The sequence below is a fragment of the Musca vetustissima genome, unplaced genomic scaffold (assembly GCF_032173495.1).
Source record: "Musca vetustissima isolate MV318-11 ecotype Yass unplaced genomic scaffold, APGP_CSIRO_Mvet_v1 utg2113, whole genome shotgun sequence".
In the NCBI taxonomy this organism is placed as follows: domain Eukaryota; kingdom Metazoa; phylum Arthropoda; class Insecta; order Diptera; family Muscidae; genus Musca; species Musca vetustissima.
The window spans coordinates 120861-148779 of record NW_026882469.1 but is presented as its reverse complement, the minus strand read 5'-3'; the positions used below and the strand labels follow the sequence as shown (position 1 = coordinate 148779).

At 32.6% G+C, this 27919-nt stretch overlaps 4 protein-coding genes across 4 annotated transcripts in view; 3 read left to right on the top strand and 1 right to left on the bottom strand.

Moving 5' to 3' along the window:
* The first annotated feature begins 949 nt into the window (after positions 1–949).
* On the top strand, positions 950–4252 carry LOC133328925 (cilia- and flagella-associated protein 52). Its single transcript, XM_061537435.1, has 11 exons — positions 950–1164; positions 1236–1344; positions 1484–1584; positions 1648–1751; positions 1817–2244; positions 2306–2478; positions 2541–2770; positions 3121–3337; positions 3403–3640; positions 3799–3942; positions 4004–4252. The coding sequence occupies exons 1-11, from the start codon at positions 950–952 to the stop codon at positions 4250–4252; spliced, it is 2208 nt and encodes a 735-aa protein (XP_061393419.1).
* An 8802-nt stretch (positions 4253–13054) lies between these two features.
* Positions 13055–15363, top strand: LOC133328914 (putative serine protease K12H4.7). The gene is made up of 7 exons (XM_061537424.1): positions 13055–13388; positions 13462–13582; positions 13994–14229; positions 14290–14425; positions 14492–14932; positions 15003–15172; positions 15233–15363. The coding sequence occupies exons 1-7, from the start codon at positions 13055–13057 to the stop codon at positions 15358–15360; spliced, it is 1566 nt and encodes a 521-aa protein (XP_061393408.1). The 3' UTR covers positions 15361–15363.
* A 777-nt stretch (positions 15364–16140) lies between these two features.
* LOC133328906 (uncharacterized) lies at positions 16141–18102 on the top strand. The gene is made up of 2 exons (XM_061537416.1): positions 16141–16327; positions 17876–18102. Exons 1-2 carry the CDS (start codon positions 16141–16143, stop codon positions 18100–18102), a joined length of 414 nt encoding a protein of 137 aa, XP_061393400.1.
* Positions 18103–20909: 2807 nt separating this feature from the next.
* The window catches only part of LOC133328924 (G protein alpha i subunit), a 44048-nt gene continuing 37038 nt past the window's right edge, over positions 20910–27919 (bottom strand). The window contains exons 2-5 of the mRNA XM_061537433.1: positions 24802–25273; positions 24378–24472; positions 21207–21395; positions 20910–21134 (exon numbers count right to left, since the gene is read on the bottom strand). Coding sequence (XP_061393417.1) covers positions 20944–21134; positions 21207–21395; positions 24378–24472; positions 24802–25273 — 947 coding nt within the window. The 3' untranslated portion in view covers positions 20910–20943. The remainder of the gene's footprint in view (positions 21135–21206; positions 21396–24377; positions 24473–24801; positions 25274–27919) is intronic.

Here is a 27919-nt window from a genome sequence, read left to right as displayed (position 1 = left end):
TAAAGGCCTCCATCTCTGACCCGTCTTTAAAGAATGACAGACCTGGCAGAGGTAAGGAACCACGGGTCCAGGATTCCCTACTAGGAAACTCAACTTTCATGTCATTAAAGTCCCTATGAGAGGGAACATAGTCGCTAATATGACTATTCCCCCTGAAGAGGTCACAACCTGGCGTTATGTTTGAAATGCTGGATCCGTTTCCGTTTCCCGGAGCCAGGCTTTTAGGTCCAGAACTTAAAGGAATCTACTATTTTTACAAGTTTTGCAACCTTTTACTCGAAAACCGTTCCTGAACCCACAACAATTGTAAAACATTTTTTCTGTTTGGCTGTTATGTATATTTTAAAGCATTGTCATCTAATTTTGGCATATTTAGTAGATTTGAGTTCTCAAACTTTTCAAATTATTTGAGAACGATTTTGATATGTTTCCCTTTTACTAGCTTTACTATTAAAAAAGTACTGGAACAGACCACATATATCATTCATATACACGCCTAAAAGTATGTTTCAAATTTTGTTATTTTATTTATCATTTCTCAGATCCCCATTCTCTTCGATTTCAAAACATTAAAAAAATGAAACAAATAAAATGAAAATCTCAATTTTAACTTAATTCAGATACCCTTGAATTTCCAAAATTTCCAATTTAAAAGCACCTGCTGGTCCTCTGCAAACCCTAGCAACAGTTTTTTGTTTGGCGTCCTTTTACAACTGAAACAATTGTTTTTTTATTTTCATTAAATAACGATTTTTATTTGTTGTCATTGGTAACAATATCGAAATTTCAAATTAGACAACAAGGCCTTGCAAGGCAATAAACGTTTCATTTTCCAAACAAAACAAAAAGACTGAAGGCAATTGAAAAATAAGTGCAATATTAGTATTAGGATTTTTAAATAAAACTTAAAGAAAAAATATATATTTTTTAAAAATTTAATAAAAGTAACATGTCCTCTGAACTAATTGAAACGAAACGTTTGCAGCCGCGGGCAATTTTTGGTATAAATGGTAAAGTAGAATTTGGTTTACACTTGCATCCGGACAAGCGGCATATTATATATCCATTGGGCACTAAAATCGGTATCGATGATACAAAAACAAATAAACAGGAATTTATTGGTGGTCACACCAATAATATATCATGTTTGGATATAAGTCGAAGGTAAGTAATTTCATTTAAAAATTAAAGAAAAAACTACCGAATGGTATTTAATAATAACTCTTTTATTTAAGTGGTCGTTATATGGCTTCGGGTCAAATAAATAATATGGGCTTTCCAGGCTATGTAATTTTGTGGGATTTTGATGAACGTAAAGAATTGGCCAGACATGATTTACACAAGGTAAGTTTGGAACTGAAATCAAGTTTTTTATGGTTGGGATTTTAGGGCTAAACGGATGGTAGACGTTTTGACCGCCCAATATATGCCAGCTGGGTTTTCACAAACATTGATACTAAATGGTGATTTTAAATCTTTGCAGGTTCGTGTCCAATCCATTTGTTTTACGGCACACGATAAGTATGTAGTGTCCGTGGGTGGACGAGATGACGGTTCTGTAATTGTTTTTGATATTGCAACACTGTAAGTTCGAAATAAATTTGAATACATATGATTTTTTTAATTTAAAAATGTGTTTACTTGTAGTACACCAATTTGTAGATCTGTGGCCTCGAGATCCATTAATGGCAATGCCATTATTGTAAGGGCTCTGCATGATAACCCATCGTTCTTTTTAACTGCAGGCGATCGTAAGTATATCTATATGTATGTACCATTGATATAAACATATAAAATGTATCATTTTTCCAACAAGGACATCTTCGCATTTGGAGTATTCAGAGGGAAATGAAAAAAGTCAATGTCCATGATGTCTATGTGGGTAAACATCAAAGACGCTATACCAGCATTTCCATAGATCGTCGGGATGAATATGTCTATTTGGGAACATTTAGTGGAGATGTTATTAAAATTATACTCAACTGTTGTGATACCAATAATGTCACAAGATCCGGAACGTTCTCGTCTATGATGGGAGCATATGGAACCCATAATCCAAGGAAACCATTTGGTAAAGACTGCAATCGTTACATAAACGGGTTGAGAGTGGTTTATATTGTCGACGATGGGCTGTTGCTAATGGGTGCAGGTGATGGAACGGTTGAATTGGTCGAAGAACGTAAAGATATCAAGGAGACAAGTTTTAAAAATTATCCAAGTCCCACCTGGCCAATGTTGAAAACGGTAAGGACATTTTTCGCTCCATTACAATCGAAAAATATTATCGTTGGTTATTATTTTCCAGCTGAAAAGAACAAAAGTTAATGGTGCAATTACCTCCATGGTTCAAATAACACCCATTGAGTATTACATTGCCACCGAAGCCAATGAAATCTATTTGCTGAATATCAAATTATTTACTTTGAAATTGCTAAAGACCTCGCACAGGGAGGCAGTCCACAATATTATTTTCCCCAAGTAAGGAAGATGCAACAGAGGAAGAAGTCCGAATAATATATTTTATTTCGTTGTTCCAACAGAAACCTTTCATCGGTGTTCGCCACAGCCGGCTATGAAACCATACGCATCTGGTCCACAAAACGTTTACAGGAATTATTGCGCATTATGGTATATAATTTCCAGTGTGCAGATCTAGCATTTACCAATGATGGTAGTAGCCTGGTATCGGTGTGGAATGATGGTGTTATACGGGCCTTTACACCCATCACCGGAAGATTGATTTATGCCATACCGAATGCTCACAATAAGGGTGAGGTTAATTAGTTAATACAAGTTAGTTTTGTGACAAACATATCTGTTAATCGGATTTCTGTATATACAATACTCTCAGGAGTTATTTAATAGATAACATGAGTGGGTTTATTAAGGAATCGTTTCAAATGCGGAAACGTGAATATTCTAAAGAATATTTTTTGATGGCTTCATAAGTTAAAACCTGGATTAAAAAACAATATTTTAATAGGGGCGTATAAGGCCTGCGGGTAAAGGCTTCTTAAGAATACTTTTTTTTAAATATACTCCAAGGCCTTGAAAATAAAAATATCGGGGAACGATGAAGCGTATTTTTTGAAGGGGTTTATTTTAACTTCTCAATTTTAGGTTGCAGTGCCTTGGCTATATCATCCTCGGGACGTATTATTGTTACTGGCGGTATTGAGGGTCAAGTACGCGTCTGGAAAATTGAACCATTTCGTCAAAGTCTTGTTGGTGTGCTGAAAGATCATTCGGGTCCCATTACATCATTGGATTTTAATAATACCGATACTGAAGTGATCTCCGCCAGCTGTGATGGTTCTTGTGTTATATGGGATGTAAAGTAAGTTCAAAGATTTTTTTATTAAAAAAATTAAATATTTTAATCGGATATGGTTTGTTGCGCAGTCGCATGACCCGTAAAAATGTCATAACTGCAAATACTCAATTTATGACAGCGAAATATTTCCCGACCGGCATTCAAATTTTGACTTGTGGCACTGATGGTCGCATACGTTACTGGGCCGTATATAATGGTAGTCTAATACGAGAACTTCAAGGTTCGGGAAAATCATCTGTAAATCATATTGATATAAATGCTACGGGTGATTATTTTGTTTCGGTGGGCAGTGATCAAATGGTGAAGGTGAGTTGAGAGTTGTGAAATTGTTCCAATGACTTTTTCATCCACGATACACAACGAAACGAGTCCGATTCGACAAAAAGTTCTATTAGAGTTTACAGATCTTCAAATTTTGCAATTCATTTTCATTCAATTTATATTTCCTATTTTTTATAACCTAGCTTTGGGAATACAATCGTGGTATAGTTGTTGCCCAGGGCAGTGAACATGCCTCTGCCGTAAAAAGTGTGGCCTTTAGTCCATGTGGTAAATTCTTTGTGTCTGGATGTTCAGATGGTTGCATTATCATATGGGATATGCCAGAGGTAAATACTTGTCTCATTTTATTCTAAAATAACCTATTAAATTGATTTTCTTTTCAAATAGAACATCGGCTCCAGTAATCCTCTATCGGATTTCAATCAATTAAAAATCTCTTCCAAATTAAAATCGGAAACTATGGAACAAAGGGCCAGTGCTCGCAGTAATAATAGTCAACGACGTGAAAATATCACTGAACTGGTGGCAAATACACCCAAAAATAATGTCAATCTAATTGAGTGTCCACCGGTGGATATGCAAAAGAAAATTGAAATGAATTGTGTCAATCAGCATATAGATGTTAAAAAATGTTGAGGGAGGAGAATTTGAAGAAAAGACTTATTTTATAATACAGATATATATTTTTTATTAATAAAATTATATACAGGTATACAAAAAACTAAATAATTTATGGTTTACTCTAATAATTTATAAACATTTTAAATTTAATTATTATCTCGATCCCTTTTTGAAATCTTTTTGTATTTTAAATTTTTCTATTTTTCATTTATTATTACTCTTTTTATTCTTGGCATGTCTTGATTTTCTCCTTGCCATTTCTTCTTTGGCATGTTGATCCCTTAAAGCCTTCCGTACTTCAAAATCCTCCTCAAAATTTCTAGGTTTTGCTTCATATTGTTCATTTTCTGGACGAAAATTGTTAGGACCATGGAAGAATGTCGTCTTGCCATCTCCCCAAGCAAAACGTTTCAAACGTCTATACATATATTCATAGGGTACAAATGTACGTTCTTTCTCTTCGTGTTGTGTAAGGACATATCCCGATAGGCCACCAATTAATGGCAGCAGACAGTATGAAATTAAACGAAAACATTTACTACTACCCTTAGGAACTTCAAAAATATCACACTTGTCCTTGATATGAGATGTTGGGGGTGATTTTTTAATTGGAGGTTTATCTTTGGTACCAATCGAATCTGGCCACTGACATTTAGAGGTTTTCGCAATGGATGCTCCACTACCAGATTGCTTTAGCTTTGATTGGAATTTTTGTTTATTCCATTTCTGTTTACCGTTGGTTTTCTTTTTTGCGCTAAGACCCTTAATGGGATGTTCTGGAGATTTTGCTACATTGGAATATAATTGAAATGGGAAATTTCGTATATTTGGTAAAAAAGAAGTCAAACGTCTCGAAATTGAACTAAACATTTTAATTTTTAAAAAATACTTGAAAGAAAAAAAAACAAATGTTATTTCTAGAAAATTAAATATAAAAAAATCCTAATGTCATTTGAAAGTCATATATGATTCGTAGGGTTTCCCAATAAATGAACTGCGTCGTGAACTATATTTTTAAAATATATAAGGTCGTTTACATTTAACCGGATTTGGTTAACCCAGTGGGTTTAAATTTTCAATTCCTTTGAATATATGCCAAATAAATCCTCATAAAGTAGGTTAACCCGGTAAAAAGTTCTAATGTAAATGCCGTATATGTCCTGATTTATATTAGGCGAGTTTACTTGCGGCAATTTTTATCGTTCTCTTTTGAACTTGCTTCATTCGTCTATACAAGGCAATTCGATTTCAAAAATATATTTTTTTTGACAATGTTCTGGATTGTTAAATTACTGACACTACAAACAAAATTCACAAAACGAATTGCCAGAAAATTGTCGGTACGAGCAATTTATTTCAAGTTCTATTCCCCTTGCCCCTCTCTCCTTCAAACAAAGACTTGCCGCAATTAAACTCGCCTAATATAAATTGGGACTATTTTTCAACGATTTTTAAAGAAATATTTTACAAGTGTAGATTTTTTAAATATATTTCTTTATGGAACAAAAAAAGACGTACATTTTTTAACAACATTTACATGGACCAATACATAAGTGGGGCTTTTAAAGAATATTTTTGAAGGACCTATTTTAAAGATTTTTAAAATATATTTTTCAAGATTTTTAAAGAATAATTTTTCAAGGACCAAAAATGAAAATTTAATGAAACATTATCTAGAGAACAATACAGGCGTGTAATTATTTAAGAATATTTTTAGAGACTATTATAGGCGTGGTTTTTTAAAAAATATATTTTTAGAGATCCATACAAGGTAACATGGCATAACTATACAAGGTAGTCTCATATGTTTCCAATTTTTTCATAAATTTGCTTTTGACAACATTCAGCTTTCAAAATTAAAACCAAAATATCTTCCTTCGAAATGTACGCAAATCTTGCAAAAAATTTTGAATCATTTATATTTATTAATAGTCTTAAGTTCCCTGTCTATAAAACTACCTTGTATAGTCATGCCCCTAGTCATGAGACTACTTTGTATAGTCATGCCATGACAAGGTAAATGCGGGCGTGGATTTTGAAGAATATTTAAAAAATTTGAAATTCTAAAGTTATTTTATCAATGACTCTGATTTTCATCACCAAACTTTTATTTTGTTATCATATTTTATTATTAGAAAATTGAATTCTAACTTGTTACTATTTCCAAAATTCATCTCATGCTCTTCCCTCATGCCTGGCTCTTCGCCTTTCTAATTCTTCTTTGGCATGCTGTTCACGTAATTTCTTGCGTCTTTTCAGATTTTCCTCATCAATATTACGTTTCAGTTCCGGCTTGTAAGTTTCTTCGTTTGGCAACAGATTATTAGGGCCATGGAAAAATGTTTTCTGACCATCTGCCCAGGCAAAACGTTTTAGACGTCGATACATATATTCATATGGGACATATTCTAATTCCATTTCTTCATGGGGTGATCCGAAAACATTTATGGCCAATGCGATAATAATGGGAAACATACAAAAGGATAAAATGCGATAGGGTTTGCTATTGGCGTGTGGTTTATCAAACACATCGCATTTATCCCGAATGAAGTTTCCATTTTTAGATTTTTCCGAGCATGGTGGGCATTTGGTTGCCGATCCACGGTAATTGCAATTTGTATTCTTGGGCTTGTTTGTTAATTTGGTACTCAGATTACGCTTAATGCTTCCATTAAATTTCTGATTACAATTCCAAAAGGATTTGGTATCTATCACGAATAATTTTGATAGAAATCTTGACATTTTCGTTGATAAGAAATTTAAAAAAAATATGAAATATGACTTCTACAATTTCGAATTTATATATTGTTTTTACAATAATTATATCAAAATAAAAATTCAAAGTGTTTGTTTTTTTGTCTTCAAGTTACACTTCTTTTAAACTATTAACAATTTTGGTTTCGGCTTCAATGGCCTCCAATTTCTGTGGTGAATTATCTATGGCGTCATCATCTTTGGTATTTGTGTTCTTCACATCCTTTTCGTACAATGCCGTTTGCACAATAAGTTTTTCTTCTTGGTGTAGTTCTTGAAGTGATCGCAAAAAGTTTTGCAACAAATTTAATGAATTGTTTGTCTTTAGAATTCCATAAAACATCAAACTAATACCAATATAAATGATGGAGATTGTAAAGGTGTTCCAGGTTTTATTATTGGTTCCTAGTTAATATTTGTAAATGTTAACATGTTATGGATATGTATGCTGGAATGTATACCTTTAGCGCTATTGAATCCCTTTGGTTTACTTCGATTTCCACCATCTGGGATACCAAGGTTTTTTGTTGGTTTTGTTGTCATTTTGTTTTCTGGAAAATAAAATTAAATTAAATCACACACTTTATTGTAATACAATTTAAATGGAACATAATTCATTTAATAATAGTTGAGAACAATGGAAATTATCATATCATTTGTATGTTATTATGTACGTTGTTATCAATCAGGTATGAGGAGTCGGAGTCCTTATGTTGGCGTTAAGGTTTTTTTGCCCAACTCTACGTATATTTGTTTTAATTTAATGAAATATATTAAAAGTATGATTTAAATCAAATCGAACTCAAAATATTTATTCTTTTTAATAAAATGTCAAAATTCCGCTTATAGTTATAATGTATCAAATCTTTTTTTTACGCACTACAACTGGGTGAAATCTATTCTTAATTATTATTTATATTTCTCACCTCTCACCTTTATTCAACATGTCTTTCTTTTGTTGAAATATTTTTAATTTCTCTTGATTTTGTTTTAATTGTTCCGTTGTCATGCAATCGCCAAACATATTTTTTGGACATTCTGCGGATGAAAACAATATTAAAAAAATAATGAGAACAGGTAAAGTGCCAAGAAATATGAAGAAGTTAAATAGGGTATATTCCCTAATGTGGTCTTTATATAGTCCCCAATGGGGTGTACATTTATATGAGGGCTTTGACATTGCAAGCAATCTGCTTGTAGGTTGTTTATACTCTGAGAAAATGGGGCGGTACTGTTTAATGGTGAATATATGCAAAGATAAACCGAAAAGAGAGAACTATTCCAATTAGGTTGAAAAACTGTCCGGTTTATTGAAATTCGGAATATTATGGGAAACGTTATATGGGGGCAATACCTAAATCCCGAATTTTTCATAATTAGAGTAGTGATTTCAATAGACAGACATTAAACAATTTACATAATTGTTTTTTGATCATATATACTTTATGGAGACTCTTGTGAATCTTTTGAGGTTTTGCAAAGGAAATGACAAATTTAATATACACCTGAAGGGTATACAAGAACGTGGCTGTTATGTGTCAAAACATTGATCTATATATGCCTGGCAACCTTCCCTTTATCCGTTAGGAACCATATATGACCAATTACATTTACTTTGAAAAATATCCAAAATGACACCCATACTGTAATAATTTTTCTGCAAGAAATTCTTTTACCATTCAATATCCAAAATTACAGTCAGTTCAATTGTTAAGTTCGTCTTATAGGATTTTTGTGTGTTTGCAATTACTTACTACTTGTCGAAGATGATGAATTCTTGATGTCATCCGATTTAATAGATTCCATTGATTTAGAGGCTGCATTTACATTCAAATTTTTTACAGAGTTTTTACTATGAACAGGATTTTGATCTGAAAAAAATCAAATCAGACTAATTTTTTTATTTCATTTTATTTTTTTTCAATGCACAGACTCACCAATATTTGGTATATGTGTTTTATTCGAATTCGATTTTCGATCTGTTACATCCACCTTTGGGTTATCATTTAAAGGTTGTTGGGTATTAGTTTTTGGAACATTTTTATTTGCTGTTACATTAGGCAAGGACTTAACATTGTCCTTTAATAAATCATTTTGAGTTGAAATTGGTTTTATTGTCGCTTTATTGGGAAGTTCTGCGATATTTTTTGTTTGTTTGGCTTGTTTTATTTCTTCTTTGGATGGCAGGGACATCAGAAATATTGAATCTGTTAACGAAATGTTAGATTTTTATATATTAATTATTAAATCTGGATTCTACGATATGAACTAAATAAAAAGGGCGTTAATAAATTATTTATTTTAACTGTTTTAATTTCAATCTTTTATATTGTTAACAGCTATTTTGACAATTAAATGAAAAAAAAACTAATTAGTTTAGTATTTTGCTATGTCTGGGTTTATACATGCAATTTTTTTTAAACAACTCTGCTGCTGCTCACTACGATTCTCATTTAAATTTCTCAGCAGAGTTGCTTACAAAAGTTGCATGTATAAACCTAGACTAATAAAAAATTAACGAATTAATTTTTAAATACTCACCACTATGGTTTGATTTCGTATTTGAATTGTTCAATTTAATTTCATCTTTGGTAAAGTTAATTTTATTCGAAGATATTGAATTATTGTTTGCAGCATCACTCGAATTGGTAGTCGTCTTAGATTCACTCATTAATTTATTGTATTGAGTGTCATCTTTAAGTAGCTTGGATTGGTTTGGATGTTTATCCTTAGTTATATCTGGTAGTAATGAATTTGATTCTAATGACTGTTTTAAAGGTTTCGTTGGTTTTGAAGTTTTTTCATCTGCAATAATAAGAAGAATAAATAAAAAACACATAATTGACAAGGTGAGTTTTAAAATCGTCACAATACATTTCAAAAAAATACTGGTAAAACATAGGAAGATGTAATTACGAAAACCCAGATATGACAATACAAAAACAAATACCTTTCAAGCGACTGGATTCTATTTATCGTGAATAAACTTACATTTCAAATCCAATGGTTTGTAATGTTGCATTGGTTTTACAGAAACTTCTGTGACAGGTTTCAAAGCGGCAGGATCGATTGCTATATGAATAAAATAAAATTTTGATACACATTTTGATATTGGATAGCTCAAGAATGTCATATGCCTTAACTTTTGTCAGAAATTGTGAAAAAAGACTTCCAATTTCTTATATTTCATTGCCTTCAACTGAACTTTATAAAACTTACCCTTAATATCTGTTGTAGAATTGTCTTTGCTCTTCAAATCCTCTGTCTTTTTCGAATTATTTTCTATTGTTTTATTGGAATCTATTTTCGAATTGATGCTCTGTGTCGCCGGATTATCCTTTGAAAACTTAATTTTTATCAATTGATCCGTTTCGGCATTTACAAGTGCCTTTTTGGTATCACTTCTAATTGCAACATTAGCTGGGGATGGAGGCTCGTTTTTAATTGATGGCTTCTTTTCCAATTCAATATCTTTTAAGTTTTCTTCTTCCATATATTCAATGTGAACTTAAAAAATAAAAAAAAGAAAATTACTATGAAGTTCCTCTCTAAATATCTTTACCTTTCTTTGGTGTCAATATCGATTTGGCAATTCCTTCATGATCGGCCAGTATTTCTAATTTATACTGTTTAGATTTTGTATCCGGATTTTCTGCAATATTTATATGGTATATTTAAATAATGCATTTTAACTAGAAATATTTCTATTTTATAAAGATTTCTCCTACCCATTGTATTAAAGTTACCAATATTTTCCGTATTTTCCAATAGCTGAACAATCATAATTCTTCGTTTACCACCTCGGCGACGTGATAACATATTAGCAGGATCATTAAGGGCATCTGAAATAGCAACAACACCAAAAACGTACAATTAAATAGGAACACATTAAACAACAAAAAAGGAATAATCTTACCCCTTGATTCCTGACGAGTTCTCTTCTTGAAAACTTTCTTGAGTACTGTACGTGGCTCTTGAGAACCTTTGTCACCTTCCTCTATCGGTTGTTCAGTGCTACTTGGCAAATGTTTAGAATTAGTTTGTGTCACTTTTTTCGATTCATTTGTATTCTTCTTTTCTTCAAAGGATTTATTCGAATCACCAGATTTCGTTCCATCTGTACTCATTTGTCGCATCGTTTTAAGGTTGGACAACTTTTCATACATATCAAGGCCCCAAGATTGTATTGCTGATTTTGGCGTTAATCTTAATCTGGGCCTGAGGATGCCTGTATGTATTCGATGTCGGTTAATAAGTATTAAACATTTTTTTGCTATTTCCACATTTGTGGAGGCCATTTTAAATACTGAAGATTTTGAAAACATTTGGGTTGTCTTAAAAAACAATTTTTAATTATAAAAAAATATTTTACAAATCAATATTTGAGTTTGACAATTAAGAGAATGCTTTTGAAAATAGGAATATTAAAATACCTGCAATAAAATATCTCTTGGTCGCCATTTTGAAAAATATGGGTTAGTATTATTGCCTCTGAGAAACACAAATGTTAAATTACAGGGAAAATGTTGCTAACACCTTGAAAATACTTAATGGGTATCTAAAATGCTAATAAGCCTATATATAAAATCTTCTCCATGTTGGTTTTTTATCCCCTAAAATTCCGAAATGTCGACAAAACAAAAAATGGCGAAGGTAATTTATAAAGGGGTAATGTCAGTGCCGTTACCAAAGATATCCCCTAAGCCATGGTATAATTATGTATAATTATACCATGCCCTCAGACTATAATATGACAGATTTTTTTATAATGTTTGTATATAACCAGGTCCGTAGTGGCGGACGTTACCGTCTCCGGTGAACTTTATTTCGCATTTTATGCAATATATGATACATAAGAATATATATCAATTATTAGGTAACCCAAAAGGACCAAATCGTATAATCCATTCGCTTTATGTAAGAGTTAAGATTTTTTAAAATGTTGAACCTAGAAGGTACCGGGAAAAGTGACCTGATTATCTCCATCTATTTATTTTAATTTTTTTTGAAGATCCTTAAGATTAGGACAACTAAGCATTCTTCAATTCCCCGTTGATGATTGGATAATCCAATCGTAGTATTGGAAACAAATATTAAAAATCGAAATTAAAAACTATTATTTATACGTGAAGTACAATAAGAAATGGACAAATAGTCCTAATGTGAGTTAAATTTGAGATCAAAAATACCTGTTGTGCAATTCTGTAACTATCCTACAAAAATACGATTTATGTCAACATATTCATATCTGTGGGTAGGTCCTAACGACTACTATATTTTGGTCGTTTATTAACGAACATTTTTGATATTTAACGAAAATAAAAGCAAATGAAAATATGCAGTTATTTGTCATTGTCGGTATTTCTGTCGATAAACATTTACTGATTAGAATCTCAGGAAAATGAAACTTTTTTATTTTTGATCCAGACGCTGGAGCATTTCATAAATATTTTGGAAAATATCAGCTGATTTGGTGTTGTTTGGGTTGTGAAAAAGACAAACAAAACAACTCTACCATATAACCATTTACTTAGTAAAGAGAGCACACACACACACAATTCGATAAAGAGAATGATGATGAGCAATGGAAAAGATTTCTCCGGTTGTAGTTCTCCAATAACAAATTTGCAATGCAAAACGCATTGAGAGTATTTTATGCCGGCCCGTATCAATTTGCGAGAAACATGACATGATAAGCATTCGCAAATCAGCATTTGAGGCGGTTGGTCACAGTTGAGCTTTCCATTGCATGGAAAGTACAAATTCGCGAATTTACCAAATAAACTAATACAACAAACAAAAGAAGAAATACAGAGGTAAGCAGCAAAGCATAGACAAAGAAAAGCCTTCACAAAAAAATTGCAAATTAAACAATAATCAATTAAAAACTAACTAAAAAACTGTATAAATTGAATCCACACTAAGAAAATATTGCAATCAAATAGTATTTTTATTTCCAGCTTTATCGCTTTAATAATCAATTCCATATCACTTGCACTGAGGTTTTGAACGACTGAATACAGAAGACAAGCGTAGACCAAAGCAATAAGAAACAAAAAAAACATGGCTGTCGTCCCTGGCTCAGCCTCTCATTATCTCTGCTGGCGGAATATTCTACTATTCTGTGCATGCCTATATTTGTTTGCTGATAATAAAACTGGAGTGGTAGCCTTAAGTAAGCGCTATCATTTGGGACGTTATTGGCACGGTTTCCTTGGTGAACCAACTAAAATTCCTTCCCTACAAAGGGAACGTGAAGTACCCGATTTATGGTTTGAACAGCCATTGGATCATTTTAGTGATGCCGCAAATAAGCCAACATGGAAACAACGATATTTTGTAAATGATGAATACTATCGTAATGATAGTACGGCACCGATATTCCTGATGATTGGTGGTAAGTTGGAGTGGTTACCTTTAGGCCTAATCGTTATATGGAATTTATGTTGTATTCTTTATTTTTTGTTCAGGTGAAGCTGAGGCCTCAAAGAAATGGATGCGTGAAGGTGCCTGGATCCATTATGCTGAACATTTTGGTGCATTATGTTTTCAATTGGAACATCGTTTCTATGGTAAATCACATCCAACAAGGTGAGTTGTATAATTAAAGTTAATTTAGATCATGTGTTGGTTAACCTCAGGTAAAGTCATAAATCCGGGAGAGAGACGTAGCAGAGGTGTTAATGTGTAGCTAAATCTGAATCCATCCACTGTATTAGCTGTCGGTCGGCATTTATGTACCCTTGTAGTTTTTCATTTGGGAACAAATCAACCGACCCATCAGACATTTTTGGATTTTACATCATGGTTATTATTATCATGAAACATCTGGAGATGTAAGGTTCCAATGGTTCGAAAATATTCCCATTTTATTTCAATTCTATTTAACAATAGCAACTCAGAATTATTTTGTTACCACTGAGGGTTAACCTGCGAAGTTTATTTGTATTTTAAAATAACTCCATTCAATAAATTATTATATGCGTTTATTCTTGCATGTAGCGACCTCTCAACCGAAAATTTGCAATATTTAACATCTAAGCAAGCCCTTGCCGATTTGGGCGCATTCGTACTGGCCATGAAGGAACAATATAATTTGGCACCCTCACAAAAATGGATTGCATTTGGAGGTTCTTATCCTGGATCGTTGGCTGCATGGGCTAGGGAAAAATATCCTGATTTAATATATGGATCCATAAGTACCAGTGGACCACTACTTGCAAAATTGGATTTTACAGGTAAAAAATTACAATTTTTATCTTAAAATTCTTAAACGATTAATTAATTTTTCTTTGTAGAATACTTTGAGGTTGTCAAGGCATCATTGGCCAGCTATAAATCCGAATGTGTTGATGCTGTGGCTAAGGGTTTTGCCCAAGTTGAAATACTTTTGAAACACATGATTGGTCAACGTACTTTGGATGAGAAATTTAAGTAAGTTCCATATTAAATTTCAAAATTTATACATATATTAAAATAATATATTATTCTCCCCCACAGGACCTGTACCCCCATTAAGGATTCAATTGAAAACAATTTGGATATTTCCAATTTATTTGAAAATATTGCAAGTGATTTTGCTGGTGTGGTACAATATAATAAAGACAACAGTCCACATGCAAAAATTACCATCGATGAGGTGTGTGATGTTATGTTGAATACAACAATTGGACCTCCGGTTACACGTTTGGCAGCTGTCAATAGTATGATTCTAGAAGAGGCCAATGAGAAATGTTTAGATTATAAATATGATAAAATGATTAAGGAAATGCAAAACATTTCATGGACATCGGAAGTGGCCAAGGGGGCACGTCAATGGACCTGGCAGACATGCAATGAATTTGGTTTCTATCAGACATCAGAAAAGCCCAGCGATACATTTGGTGATCGTTTCAAATTGGATTTCTTTGTCAAGCAGTGTATGGATATTTATGGTGACAAGTAAGAAAGGAACAAAACTATCATTTAAAAGCTAGGAAAATGATTGTTTTTTTATTTTAAAAAATTTTAGCATGAATTCCGACTACCTGAATTCGGTTATTTCATCAACCAATGCTTATTATGGGGGCTTGAAACCCACAACTACAAATGTTTTATATGTTCACGGTTCCATAGATCCCTGGCATGCTTTGGGTTTGATAAAACCCATAAATAAAAATACTCCAACTATTTATATTGAAGGTTTGTTGTTGGAAATTAATTTTAAATTATTTTCTAATATTTATTTTTGTTTTCTTATAGGTACTGCCCATTGTGCCAACATGTATGAACCCATTAAAACTGATCCACCTCAACTGGTTGAGGCACGCCATAAAATTTTGAAATTCTTGGCCCAATTATTGGAAGGGTATACAGCAACAAAAATGTAAAATTAAAATAATCTTTCTAAAATTAATACTTTTTCTAAACGTTTTGTAATATATGTAACCAAAAATATATAATTATTGAATAATTAAAAACCAAATATAATTTATTTTTTAAGATTTAGAAGTTTTTCAAAATTAAATTTGGCTGCAATGGTATATGAATAAGGTACGATAATGTACATTTTTTAAAGTGGATTTGAAAAAATATAGTGACTAATAGAAGGATAGTTTATATAAAACACATTGGATAGGATATTTGTTAGATTTTTCAAGGACCGAATATTTCGAATTTTTATACACACAAATGTTACTGAGTATTTTTAACTGAAAAAGTTATTGTACGCACCTATTATAGATTCGAAAAATGAATTCAATAGTAGGCCAAATTTGTATTTTCAAATTTGAATTTCTTCCCAAAATACCGTTCAAGACTGTCATTATAAATGTCATTTTATTTTTCACAAAATAAAAAAAAATATTTGAAAAAGCTTAATACCAACTACGCCGCTAATTTGTATCCACACAAAAGCTTACAATTGCAAGAGAAATAATTAAAAAAAGCTTTTGCATAGATTTATATAGTCGGCATTTGGTATTTGTTTCTAGACAAGTTTGCAAACCAAAAACAAGCGAAGTGATCTCATTCGGGGCTGCAGCGAGGTAAGCAAAAATCAAAATGGAAATTGAAACCAATTTGCTGTCATATTTTTTATTCTTCATTTTATAGCAGTTACATTGTGGTATTTTGGTGCAGTAAATATATTTTTAATAAAATATCGAAATATGGCTCAACAAATGTTGGCATCTAGAGGTATGCGTTTCCTTATGGCACGCTGTCGACCGGCTCCATTGTATACCTGGACGGTGAAATCAACAACCCCAGCAATGGCAGCCTCTACAAATACAACATGGTATATTCGGCCAGTGCAACCAACTATGACGGCAGCCTATTCAAAGGATACAAGAAACAGTGAGTATTGAGTAGGAAAGCAGATACAGTAAAAAGAGTTATTGATTTTTGCATCTCATTGAACATCAACTCTTTCTATAACGGGCAAAAGTAAGTACAATTGAAAGTATTGTCTGAAGAAACGTCAGACAACACAAGAAATTGAATTATTATCCAAAATCTGTCATACAAATTGGGCAAACGTGGCGTGTTTGCTGCTCATTTGCATTAAATCGGACGAATATATATATGAAGTTATATCTAAATATGAAAAGATTTGAACGAATCTTAACACACACCTCATTTTTGCTTCAATTTGGTACGCAGGTGAAAATGATCGCGATCCGACAAACATTGGGTATTTGGAGAATCATTTGGATGTAATCGGATGTAAAATTCGTCCTTGTACCAAATTTCATTTCATTCGGATAATACGAACTATATTTTGTTTACTTAAATACATGGACAGACAGACGGACATGCATAAATCCACCCTGAAAAGTAATTATATCTATATTGTCAAAAGTAACTATGACATAATATGCCTGCACCACCGTATGGTGTAGGGTCCAAGGCACATATATTAGGTAGTCGCATCGGCGAATTACTACAACAAAGCAATTTTTTGGTAACATAATATGTCAAAATTTGTAAACAAGGCAAATAAAATTTAATTCGCCTTGACATTTCAAAATTTAGGCAAATTTAATTCAACCAATCAGAACAAAATGTTTTAATACCCTACACATCTATGTTAAAACTACGTGTTGCCTCAAGAGATTGTAGCTGCACTACTCCTAGACTCAAATTTTTGTATATCGTTTATCATCTGTCCGTCTGTCCATTATAATTTGTAATTTGTTCATTTTTAGATATTTTGGTTCTTTCAAAGAAAACTTCAAATCACGAAACTTCAATTTTATTTACAAAAATTAATTAATTTTTAGGACGAATTAAAAATTACAACAATTACAATTTGACATTCAATGTTACAATCAACTGGGTCGATGCGACTACCTAATACATCTACCTTGGTAGGGTCCTTTAAAATTTTAACAATTTGTTTGTCTTTTAAAAAATATTCATTGATTTACTCTTTGTGGGCCCAAGAACAAATATTTTATAAAAAATCATATTTTAATAGTCGCAGGAAATATCCTTTCTAAATAATCAAGGCTTTGAATTATTTGTTTTTAGTTTTCATTTCATCATTTTTAATTCAAAAACATTTCGGTTCAAATGTGGCTACACAACCCTCACCTGCTACTAACAATGAAATAACAACATCCCAATCAGCAAATCCATCAGTCAGTACTAAAACAATAACATCAGTTGAATCACAAACAAAGCCTATCATTGAAGCAACATCATCGACAAAAACCCCAACACCTCCATCTACGCCATCATCTGAAGTAAAATCATCTCCATCCTTATGTTCCACCCAATCAAATGATCCATGTAGCAAGTATTCATCATCCCAATCGCCAAAGTCACCACCTGGTGAGACCTTCATCATTACTTTAATCAATGAAAAAAAAATGATAATGGCCTATTCCCACTCTTTTTTAGATTCTCCCATTCAACCACCGAACATTAAGCTACCCAATCGTGATCAGGTGCAAAAATACTTTTTCACCGCATTGGTATATGTTTGGGATTTCTGTTATTATGTATTTTGTTTAACCCTACGATTGGTGGATACATATATTTTGAAGAATCCCACTCTCCAGCAGTATTGGAAACAATTTATGAAACGCTTGGACGAACAGCGTGAAGCAATGAAATCAAAGAAATAGAGAAGACAATGTGGGGCTTATTCCCAATATATAGCTTTTATAAATGGGTGTATAATTACTAAAGCACCTTAAAGGATTACTTCAAATGCACACTGGGATTAATTTATTACTATGTTTACTATTTTAATATTTATAATAATAATAAATAATTTTGAGATATTTCTTTTTGTAATACTCTATCAAATAAAATATTCGAAAAAAATGTTCACGTACTTCTTCAGCATATTATTCGTTAGCACCAATAGGCAATAAAATCGAAGTCACGCATTGTTCGTTTTTTTAAATATATTCTTAAAACCCCTTAAGCCCTACCAATGTAAAATATTGGTAATATAATGGGTCGATTATAGAAAGCAACCAAACTGTAATTTCCGAAAAGCCTGGCGATCAACAGCAATTCTCCCTCTCTTAAAAATGTGTGCAGCTCTGATGTTTTTTGTTTCAAAAGTCCCATAGCAATGACTTCAACCTTGGCATGGCTCAACCGACAATGTCGGTGGTTTTCGCCGAAGTTGATTGTATACAAATTAACGGAGGAGGAAAAAGGGAAGAATAAATTTTTTTATTGATGATACACACTTACATATCATGGACCCAAAAGATGTTCGCCACTTTCTGCCATTCATTTGGAATGCGTGTTGGAGGGCCATAGTAGTTAAGGTCTTCTGAAATAGCCTTGCACACATCATCGATAGTGGCTTTGGTTTGACCAAAGGTCCGCACGCCGCGTGCTACGCTTGGTTGAGCTTCCATCCGGGCAATAAGGACCTCAAATTGTTCTTTTGTAGTAATATTAACCATTATGGGAAGCCTACAAAGTTCAGTTATTATAAACAGCAACCAGAAATAAATGGTTGTCGAAAAATTATATTTCAAGCAACTGAAGTTGACAACAGTTGCCATCCATAATGCAAATTTGGCAACTGGCAATGCAACTAAACTATGGTTGCCATCCGTAATCGACCCATAAATAATATTGGTAATATAAAAAAATAATATAAAACAAAATAAAATATTTGTCCAAAATGTATAGTTGGTTTTTTATTTTATGACAAAAGTAAATTTTTATGCTTTTTTGTTGCTGTTGTTACGACTAATAATCACTTTGTTTACTTATGTAGTATTTAAAAATATATATAAAAAACAAACGAAATATTTTTTCATTACATGTATAGAGAGTGAGAATAGGAATTTCATTTTCTTTTAAAACAAAACAGCTGCTTTGGAAAACGAGTTTTGCAGGCGGTTTTTCTGTAGAAATATTTTAATTTGGAAATTATACAAACTATTGTCGATATTTGTTTATTTTCTTAGTTGTCATGTGGAATTTATTATTTATTCACAAGTGGACATGGTTAAAAAGTTAGTTACTATAATTATTATTATTAGGAGTTTGTTTTTTTTATAACTTAAAGAAATTCGTTTAACTTGTCATAAATTTCAACTTAAAAACACTTTTTGAGTTATAAAATTAGAATAATTTTTTTTAGTTTAGTTGTTATAATATATTAATGCTAGGTTAAGGGATGGGTATGGATATTCATCATGTAGATATGAAGGAGGATATGCAAATTTTAAAGAGCAAAGAAATGGGAATATGAAATAATAACTACAAAATTTATATAAAATATATAGCCAAAGTAGTTTTTGGGGAGACATGTGCGGTTGTAAAAGGCCTTATTTTTAGACTATAAATAAACCGACAAATATATTGGTCTTATAATTTCCAAGAACCACATATTTATATAACTATGTATTATTTAAATGCACTTTTTTTTTAAATAGTTAATTTGAAGCCAAATAACAATTTAATAAAATATTCCCCAAACTCAGCAAGGAAAGGCCCAAACACTGACATGACATGGTTTAATGCCAAATTATAAAGGAAAAATTTTTGGTATATTTAATTCTGCCACCATTCCCCTTTTAAGAAAAAATAGTTTTTTATTAAATAAATTTAAATGAACAAAGGAAAATAGTGTCAGAATTAAATTTATATTTTAATATTATTTTTAATATGTAATTTTACCAAGAAAACGTTACACCTTATATTTATTTGTTTTCAACCATACTCATATGTACTACCTGGGCGAGAGGGGGAAATATTTTAAATGTAATATTTGAATGTGATTAATAAAGCTTGAAGTTTTCCTTTATCATCATAATCATTCAAATGTAAGCTTCACTATTTATAGTTCTAACAAGAAGGCCTTCATTAAATTAATTCAAAATATTTCAAACAATAGGGGGAAAATAATACAGTATATAAATGATATAAATAATGCACTATAGTAGTATATAAACATGTTAAATATTAAAAAAAAAATATTAGATATTCTTATAAACTTCATTTAATTCAAATTATGGAATATTTTTGCTATTCGTTGTTCAATGCAATCAAAAATAAAAATGCAGCAAAATGTGGTGAATGATTTGTGGGTCATGTAAATGACAGTTGTAGAAAAATATATATTTTCAATAAATGGAAATGTTTGTTTTTCATGTTTTCGTCATAAAAATGATTATTACTGAAGATCGATTACACATTGATGATGTGCCTAAAACGAATTACAACGAACGAAACAATTCTAGCGTTGTTCTCGTTTTTTACTTATTTTCATATTGTTACATCATATTATTTTTTTTTCTTTATAAAACAAAACAATTATTAAAACATGGAATGACTTTGACTTTGCATGAATGAAATCATAAAAAAAATTATTAGTTCTAAACATACTAGGTTTTTTGTTTGTTTTCATTTAATTACACGCACGTACACACAATTTTAAAATTAATAATTATTTTAATAATAATATTTAAAGAGAAATAAAATAAACGTATCTAAAATAAACCACAATCTTTGAGATTGTTTTTAATTATGACATCAGTGACGGCATCGAATACAAATTGTACATTATTTGTATCTGTGGCACAGGTAAAATGTGTATAGATTTCCTTTTGATCTTTACGTTTGTTTAGACTTTCGAATTTCATTCGAATATAACAGGCAGCATCTTCAAATGTATTGGGTCCTAAAAAGAAATGCAAGAGATAATTAATAGTAAAGTAATAAGAATTAAAAATGGAAATCTAACTAGACATACCTGTATATTCAGGAAAACATATTGTCAATGGAGATCTTTTGATTTTTTCTTCAAACAAATCCTTTTTGTTTAAGAACAATATTATTGAGGTTTCCACAAACCATTTCGAATTACAAATCGAATCGAAAAGTTTCAGCGATTCAATCATGCGATTCATTTCTTCATCTTCAGCTAATACTAAATCGTAGCCTGTAAAAAAAAAATAAATATTATTATTATCTTGATGTTACTGTAAATAAAAATACAATCGAAATAGGAAATCAAGAATTGGTTAATATTCTTTATGGCCGGCTCCTACTAAAACACAGAGTCAATTTAATTTTTTAAAAAATTAGAAACAAAAAATTTTATTTTACAGAACCTCACAACAAAGCGAGTTGGAAAAAATAAATATTATTATCCTGATATTACTGTAAAAATATACAATCGAAATAGGAAATCAAGAATCGGTTAATATTCTTTATAGGCGGCTCCTACCAACACAAAGAGTCTATTTAATTTTTTTAAAAATTTAGACCCAACCAATTTTAAGAAAAACGTGAGCAAATCGAGATGTACAGGAGTCAGAATGAAGTCCGAAAATTCCACCAATGAGTAAAACACCAAACCGAAGGCTTTGGTTCAGGCACACTCTCCTGTAGAGACGATGAAGGAAACCTGGTGACAGATACAGACAGCGTGCTGAGGATCTGGAAGGAACATTTTGAAAAACTTCTGGTATCAAATAGTAGCGGTGAAGAGGATACTCCATAACCAATAATAGATGACGGTATAGAGTGTATACCACCTAGCCAAGATGAAGTCAGAATAGCAATCAATCGGCTGAAGAATAATAAAGCAGCAGGTGCCGATGGGTTACAAGCCGAACTATTCAAGACTGGTGGTCATATGCTTGTAAGGAGCATGCACCAGCTTATTAGTACAATTTGGCTAGAAGAATGCATGCTCAATGATTGGAACCTCAGCATCCTGTGTCACGTGCACAGAAAAGGAGACAAGACGATATGTGCCAACTATAGAGGAATAAGTCTCCTACCCATCGCATATAAAGTGCTATCCAGTGTGTTGTGTGAACGACTGACGCCAATGGTCAATGACATTATTGGACCATACCAATGCGACTTCAGACCTGGCAAATCCAACATAGAGCAGATATTCACTCTTCGCCAAATCCTGGAAAAACCCACTAAAAACACATCGACACATTTCATCTATTCGTTGACTATAAAGCCGCATTCGACGGCCCTATGAAGCCATGTCTGCGTTTGGCATTCCTGTAAAACTAATTCGGCTATGCAGGATAACTTTAATAGGCACAATATCAATTTAATACCGAATGAGGATTCATACGAGAGGCAAAAGTGAACAGAAATGGCACTCTGTACACCAAACAACACGTGTTACTCGCCTACGCCGATGACATCGACATAAGCGACATTTGAACAAATTGAGAAGGAGTCTGCCAAAGTGGGTCTGGCAGTAAACGGCGAGAAGACCAAGCTGATGGTATCAACGCGCAGTATATACGTCCAGTAGACTCGGACCAACTGTGGAACTTGAGAACTACAGCTTCGAGGTAGTCAATGTTTTTATATACCTTGGTACCGCCATAAACAAAACGAATGACATCAGATTTGCAATTCGGAGAAGGATAGTGATGGCCAACAGATACTACTATGGTCTGAGCAAAACAACTCAAAAGCAAGGCCACCTCCCGCCAGATCAAACTCACACTCTACAAGACGCTGATACTACATATGGATCTGAAGCATGGGTTCTTACGCAAGCAGTTGAGGCAGCTCTTGGAGTGTTTGAGAGAAAAATTCTCCGAAAGATCTATGGGCCGATCTGCGTTGACGGTGAATATCGCCGCCGAAAGAACCATGAGTTGTACCAGCCATTCTCGGACATCAACATTGTTAAACGTATTTGAGCTGCAGCGACTACGTTGGCTAGGTCATGTTGTGAGCATGGATGAAGATGCCCCAGCCCAGAAGTCATATAAAAGCGAACCAGCTGATGGTTCACGCAGAAGGGGAAGGCCACGAATAAGATGGAAAGACAAAGTGGAAGACAACATTGCCGAATATGGTCTTTCAAATTGGAAAAACTGCGCAAAAGACCGACGTGCCTGGAACTTTTTTTAATCTTGGCTTATGGAACGAAAATTCTGTCACAAGCCAGCTAAGTAAGTGGTAAATTTTATTTTACAGAACTTCTCAAAGCGACTCGAAAAAAGCGGAAACACATTTATACCCTTCACCTCACTGTGGTACAGGGTACTAAGTCTTTGTGCAAATGTTTGTAACAGGATGTATGCATGAGTCGATTTATGCATGCCCGTCCGTCGGACTGTCCATATTAAATTGTAAACAAAGTTCAGGTTGCATTTATGATCCGAATTGGATATAATTAGGCACAGCTCATCTATTTAGCTCAAGGATGAACATTATTGAAATTGGGGAAAATCAGTTAAGATTTAGATATAGCTCTCATATCTTTTTTTTGTTCGATTGAATGTAAATGGTGTACCGAAGTCCCTATATATTCTTCGATTTGTCTAGAATTGTCTAAATTAAGTCTAGAATGATCTGTGCTAATTTTTTGTGAAAATCGGATTAGATATAGATATAAATCCAAAATATCTTTTCTTCCGATTTTCTGTTATGTTACTTTATGTACCCTTCGAAGGAACACTGACATGAAATTGTTAGGATACATATGTAGAATATACCCAAAGTGGCGAAGGATATCATATAGTTGACCCTGTCCGACTTTTCTACTTTCCATTTCTAGGTTTTTCTTTCCTTACTGGGTTTTCATTTTTATTCAAAACGAAATCCTTTCATTTAATATACATTTAAAATAGGTCAAATCTGTGACTCAAGACTAATTACGAAGCGTTTGCATTGACGCAAAACTGGAGATTCGATACAAATCAAAATATGTATGTCATTTTCATCCAATATTCAACATTCCCATTGACGTAAAAACTGAAGATTTATAGGAAAAATGTATATGGAAGTTTTCAACCAATAAGTAACTAGAGAAAGATAAGCCGCTCTCTCTGTCTCCAGTTAAGTACATATTATAGCTATTGTTTTGATTTAATGCGAAAAAAATAAACTAAAAAAATAACTGAATTCCACAAAATGTTCTTGACATACATACCCGATAATGCTACACAGAAGATAATTGCTGTCACACATTCAAAACAATGAATCCATTTTTTACGTTCCGAACGTTGGCCGCCAACATCAAACATTCTGAAGGAGTTGAGAGAAAAAAAACATCATGTTAAAAAAATTCATAATAACATGTAACAAATCAATTAAGTGGAAGAAATAAAACAAAAGCAACAAAACCACAAATATGTGTAAAGGAGTTTCGGAACACTGAAAGTTCCCCTAAGTTGTTTTTACAAGAATCCTCAATTACTTTATGGAAGTAATCCATAAATTTTGAAGAGGGAGTAGAGTATTATGAAGAGAGATCCATTTACTGAATAAAGAAGGGTTGTTGTTTTTTGTTGCTTATTTCATTTCCCCCCTTTTAAATTATTTTTGTTGCTGTTGTTATTTTGTGCCATACTCACTTGAAATATAAACCTTTACACTTGAAATGTGTCTCCACAATGCCGGTGGTTTTAACACGCGTGCGCAACACATCCTGCTGTGTGGGTACATAATTTGGCGCCGATATACGATCCAATGAATTGAGATAATAGGCTGCGGAATCATTCAATTGATATTCTCGTGAACGTGAAAATGACTGTTGGACGCCGGCATCGGCCCATAATTTCTTCATTAGTAATACTAGTTCGGGTAGCAGAATGCCCTCCTCGGCCGCTGAGGCATATGTAAAGAATTGACGGGCCACTTCCGTTTTTGATGGATCCGCAAAATCAATTTTCAAATGTCCCATAGCACGTATGATGGCCATCAACGATTGTATGGTATTGCTGTAGACGACACGGCGATATTCTTCACATTCCTGTTGGGAGTAGCCGGATTCGTGAATGATTTTCATTTGTTTGACAATTGTCGATTTGCCAGATTCACCAGCACCTGGAAATGAAGAAGGGGAAAATTAAATTAATATTTTTGCGATAAATTTGTTATGTAAAGAATAAGAAGAAAATTTGAAACAAAATAAAAATCTCGAAACTTGGGCCCTTAAAAGTGTTTATCGACAAAAAAGAACACCTGTTACAAACAATATGTTTAATTTACTATTGAGAAAAAAAAAACATGGAAACTGAAATTTCTTTGAAAATTGCACTAAACACATTTTCCCCATCCATTTCACATATCCATAGATTCTCCAGTCTTTTTTCTTTTGATAATGTGTGAATCATTCAATTAGTCTACGACATTGCTGCTTTGTTATGATTATTGTTTGTCATGATCGTGATCTCTTCTGCAGCCAGCCAGTGCAAGCAGGCAGGCAGCAACTTGTTTTGTGTTGATCTCGAATAAGAAAAAAATGTTTTTGATGACAAAGAAACACGCCAGCGCCCATATATTCCATATTCATTCATTCAGTCAGTCATTGATGTCATTACGGCTACATGAACTCCTCCTTACTGGTATCGGAGAAGATGACTTTTTGAGATTGTTGTCGGTGCAGCACCTTCAAGTTAGGTTTTTTTTCATTACTGACTTTCTTAATTACCAAATGATGAATTTAATTTAGAAGAGTGAATGAATGAATGAATTCAAAAAACAACCGGCCATAATTAAAAACAAAACGAATGCATGAAAGAATTCCCGTTTGGGTATAGAACTAAGAGGTCTGATCAAGAATTCTTGAACTTATGACTAAAGAAAAGAGGAGGGTTTATACCCTTTGATACGGTAAAAATATGGCACATCGAAATATTGGTTTTAGATCCCGCTTCAAACAATTTGGAGTCGATTTAAAAGGTCCGTCCGGCAGTATACATAAAGATTTTTCAAATGTTATTCGAAACTTTTCAAATGAAATTCAAGAATTTCATTTGTAATTCGAAAACACAATTTGCAATTCATAACATTTCACTTGTAATCCAAGAATGTAATTGGTAATACACATTTGTTCATTTGTAATTTTAAACTTTTCATTTGAAATTCAAAAAATTCCATTTGAAATTTAAAAATTTTCATTTGTAATTAGTATATTTCCATTTGAAATTCAAATAAATTCGTTTAAAATTCAAAGAATTAAATTTGAAATTTAAGACATTTCACTTGTAATTCATAATAGTTCAGTTGTAATTCGTAACAATTCATTTGAAATTCATAAATATATTTTGGGTGTTGTAATTTAAAAATAAATGTTATGCATTTCAAATGGAATGTTATGCATTTCAAATGAAATGTTATGTATTTCAAATGAAATGTTATGCATTTCAAATGAAATGTTATGAATTTCAAATGGAATTATTTGAATTTTAAATCGAGTTTTATGAATTTCAAAGGCAATCCTTTGAATTTCAAATGGCAGATTATGAATTTCAAAAAGAAGTTTATGAATTTCAAAAAGAAGTTTATGATTTTCAAATGGAATTCTATGAATTTCGAATGGTATTCTTCTATGAATTACAAATGAAATTCTCGAATTACAACAGATATGTTATGAATTGTCAATGAAATTCTCGAATTGTGAATTATATGTTGTGAATTACAAACGGAATTCTCGAATTACATTTGATATGTTTTGAATAACATGTGAAAAAGGTGTAATCGTATGTCTTCTTGACACGGTAACTCTCGAAGGATGTAACCGATTTCATAGAATTTTTGCACATAGCAATATTTCTTCCAAACCTAGTTTATGTTCGAAAATGGAGAATATCGTTCCACTCCTTCTGACACCTTCCCTACAAAGGGTGAAAATCTTTAAAAGTTGTTATTCCTATTCCAATGAATGGGACATACGATATGATCCAAACTTTGCATATCATAATATTTTTAGCTTGGCTGGACCAAGTCCCAAGATGGAATCCATCGATCGATTTTCTTGTGGTATCTCCCCAGAAAGTTTTAAAATTTTAAAAATTTTGTTAATTCACTATCAAACGAATGAAATGCCCGATTTGAAACCCTGATCCTCTCTGAAGATGGGACCCCGTCGGTCCACTTCTTCTGGTACCTCTCCCATATAAAGTAAACATTATGAAAACTAATTTGCATATCGTAATACGTTTGTCAAACTTCGATCATGTCCGAAGATGGGCCCCCGTCGGTCCACTACTTCTGGTACCCCTCCCACATAGTGTCAACATTTTGAAAATTTGTTAATTCGATTTGATTCAAACTTTGCAAATCATAATGTTTTTCCTTGTCTAGATCAAGTCTGATGACGACACTTATCGGTCCACTGCTACTGGTACCTCCCCCAACAAATTTAAAAATGTTGAAAATCATGTCCGAAGACAAGGCCACTCCTTTTGGTGTCAACATTTTGAAAATTGGTTAATTCGATTTGATTAAAACTTTGGAAATCATAATGTTTTTATTTGTCTAGATCAAGTCCGAAGATGACACTCATCGGTTCACTGCTTCTGGTACCTCCCACAAAAAATGTTAAAATTTTGAAAAATTAGTAATTCACTACCATACGAATGAAATGTTCGATTTGATCTAAACTTTGCAAATGATAGTACTTTTACCAAACCTAGATAATGTCCGCAGATGGCACCCATTCGGGCCACTTCTGGTACCTCAGCCTCA

Bases quoted from the DNA above. Each gene is read 5' to 3' on its own strand.
- LOC133328906 (XM_061537416.1), top strand. From the start codon at position 16,141: ATGGCTCAACAAATGTTGGCATCTAGAGGTATGCGTTTCCTTATGGCA. The intron at 16,328-17,875 runs GTGAGTATTGAG...ACTCTTTTTTAG, and splicing joins TTCAAAGGATACAAGAAACA to ATTCTCCCATTCAACCACCG.
- LOC133328925 (XM_061537435.1), top strand. From the start codon at position 950: ATGTCCTCTGAACTAATTGAAACGAAACGTTTGCAGCCGCGGGCAATT. The intron at 1,752-1,816 runs GTAAGTATATCT...TTTTCCAACAAG, and splicing joins CTTTTTAACTGCAGGCGATC to GACATCTTCGCATTTGGAGT. The intron at 3,641-3,798 runs GTGAGTTGAGAG...TTTATAACCTAG, and splicing joins GCAGTGATCAAATGGTGAAG to CTTTGGGAATACAATCGTGG.
- LOC133328914 (XM_061537424.1), top strand. From the start codon at position 13,055: ATGGCTGTCGTCCCTGGCTCAGCCTCTCATTATCTCTGCTGGCGGAAT. The intron at 13,389-13,461 runs GTAAGTTGGAGT...TTTTTTGTTCAG, and splicing joins GATATTCCTGATGATTGGTG to GTGAAGCTGAGGCCTCAAAG. The intron at 14,426-14,491 runs GTAAGTTCCATA...TCTCCCCCACAG, and splicing joins ACTTTGGATGAGAAATTTAA to GACCTGTACCCCCATTAAGG.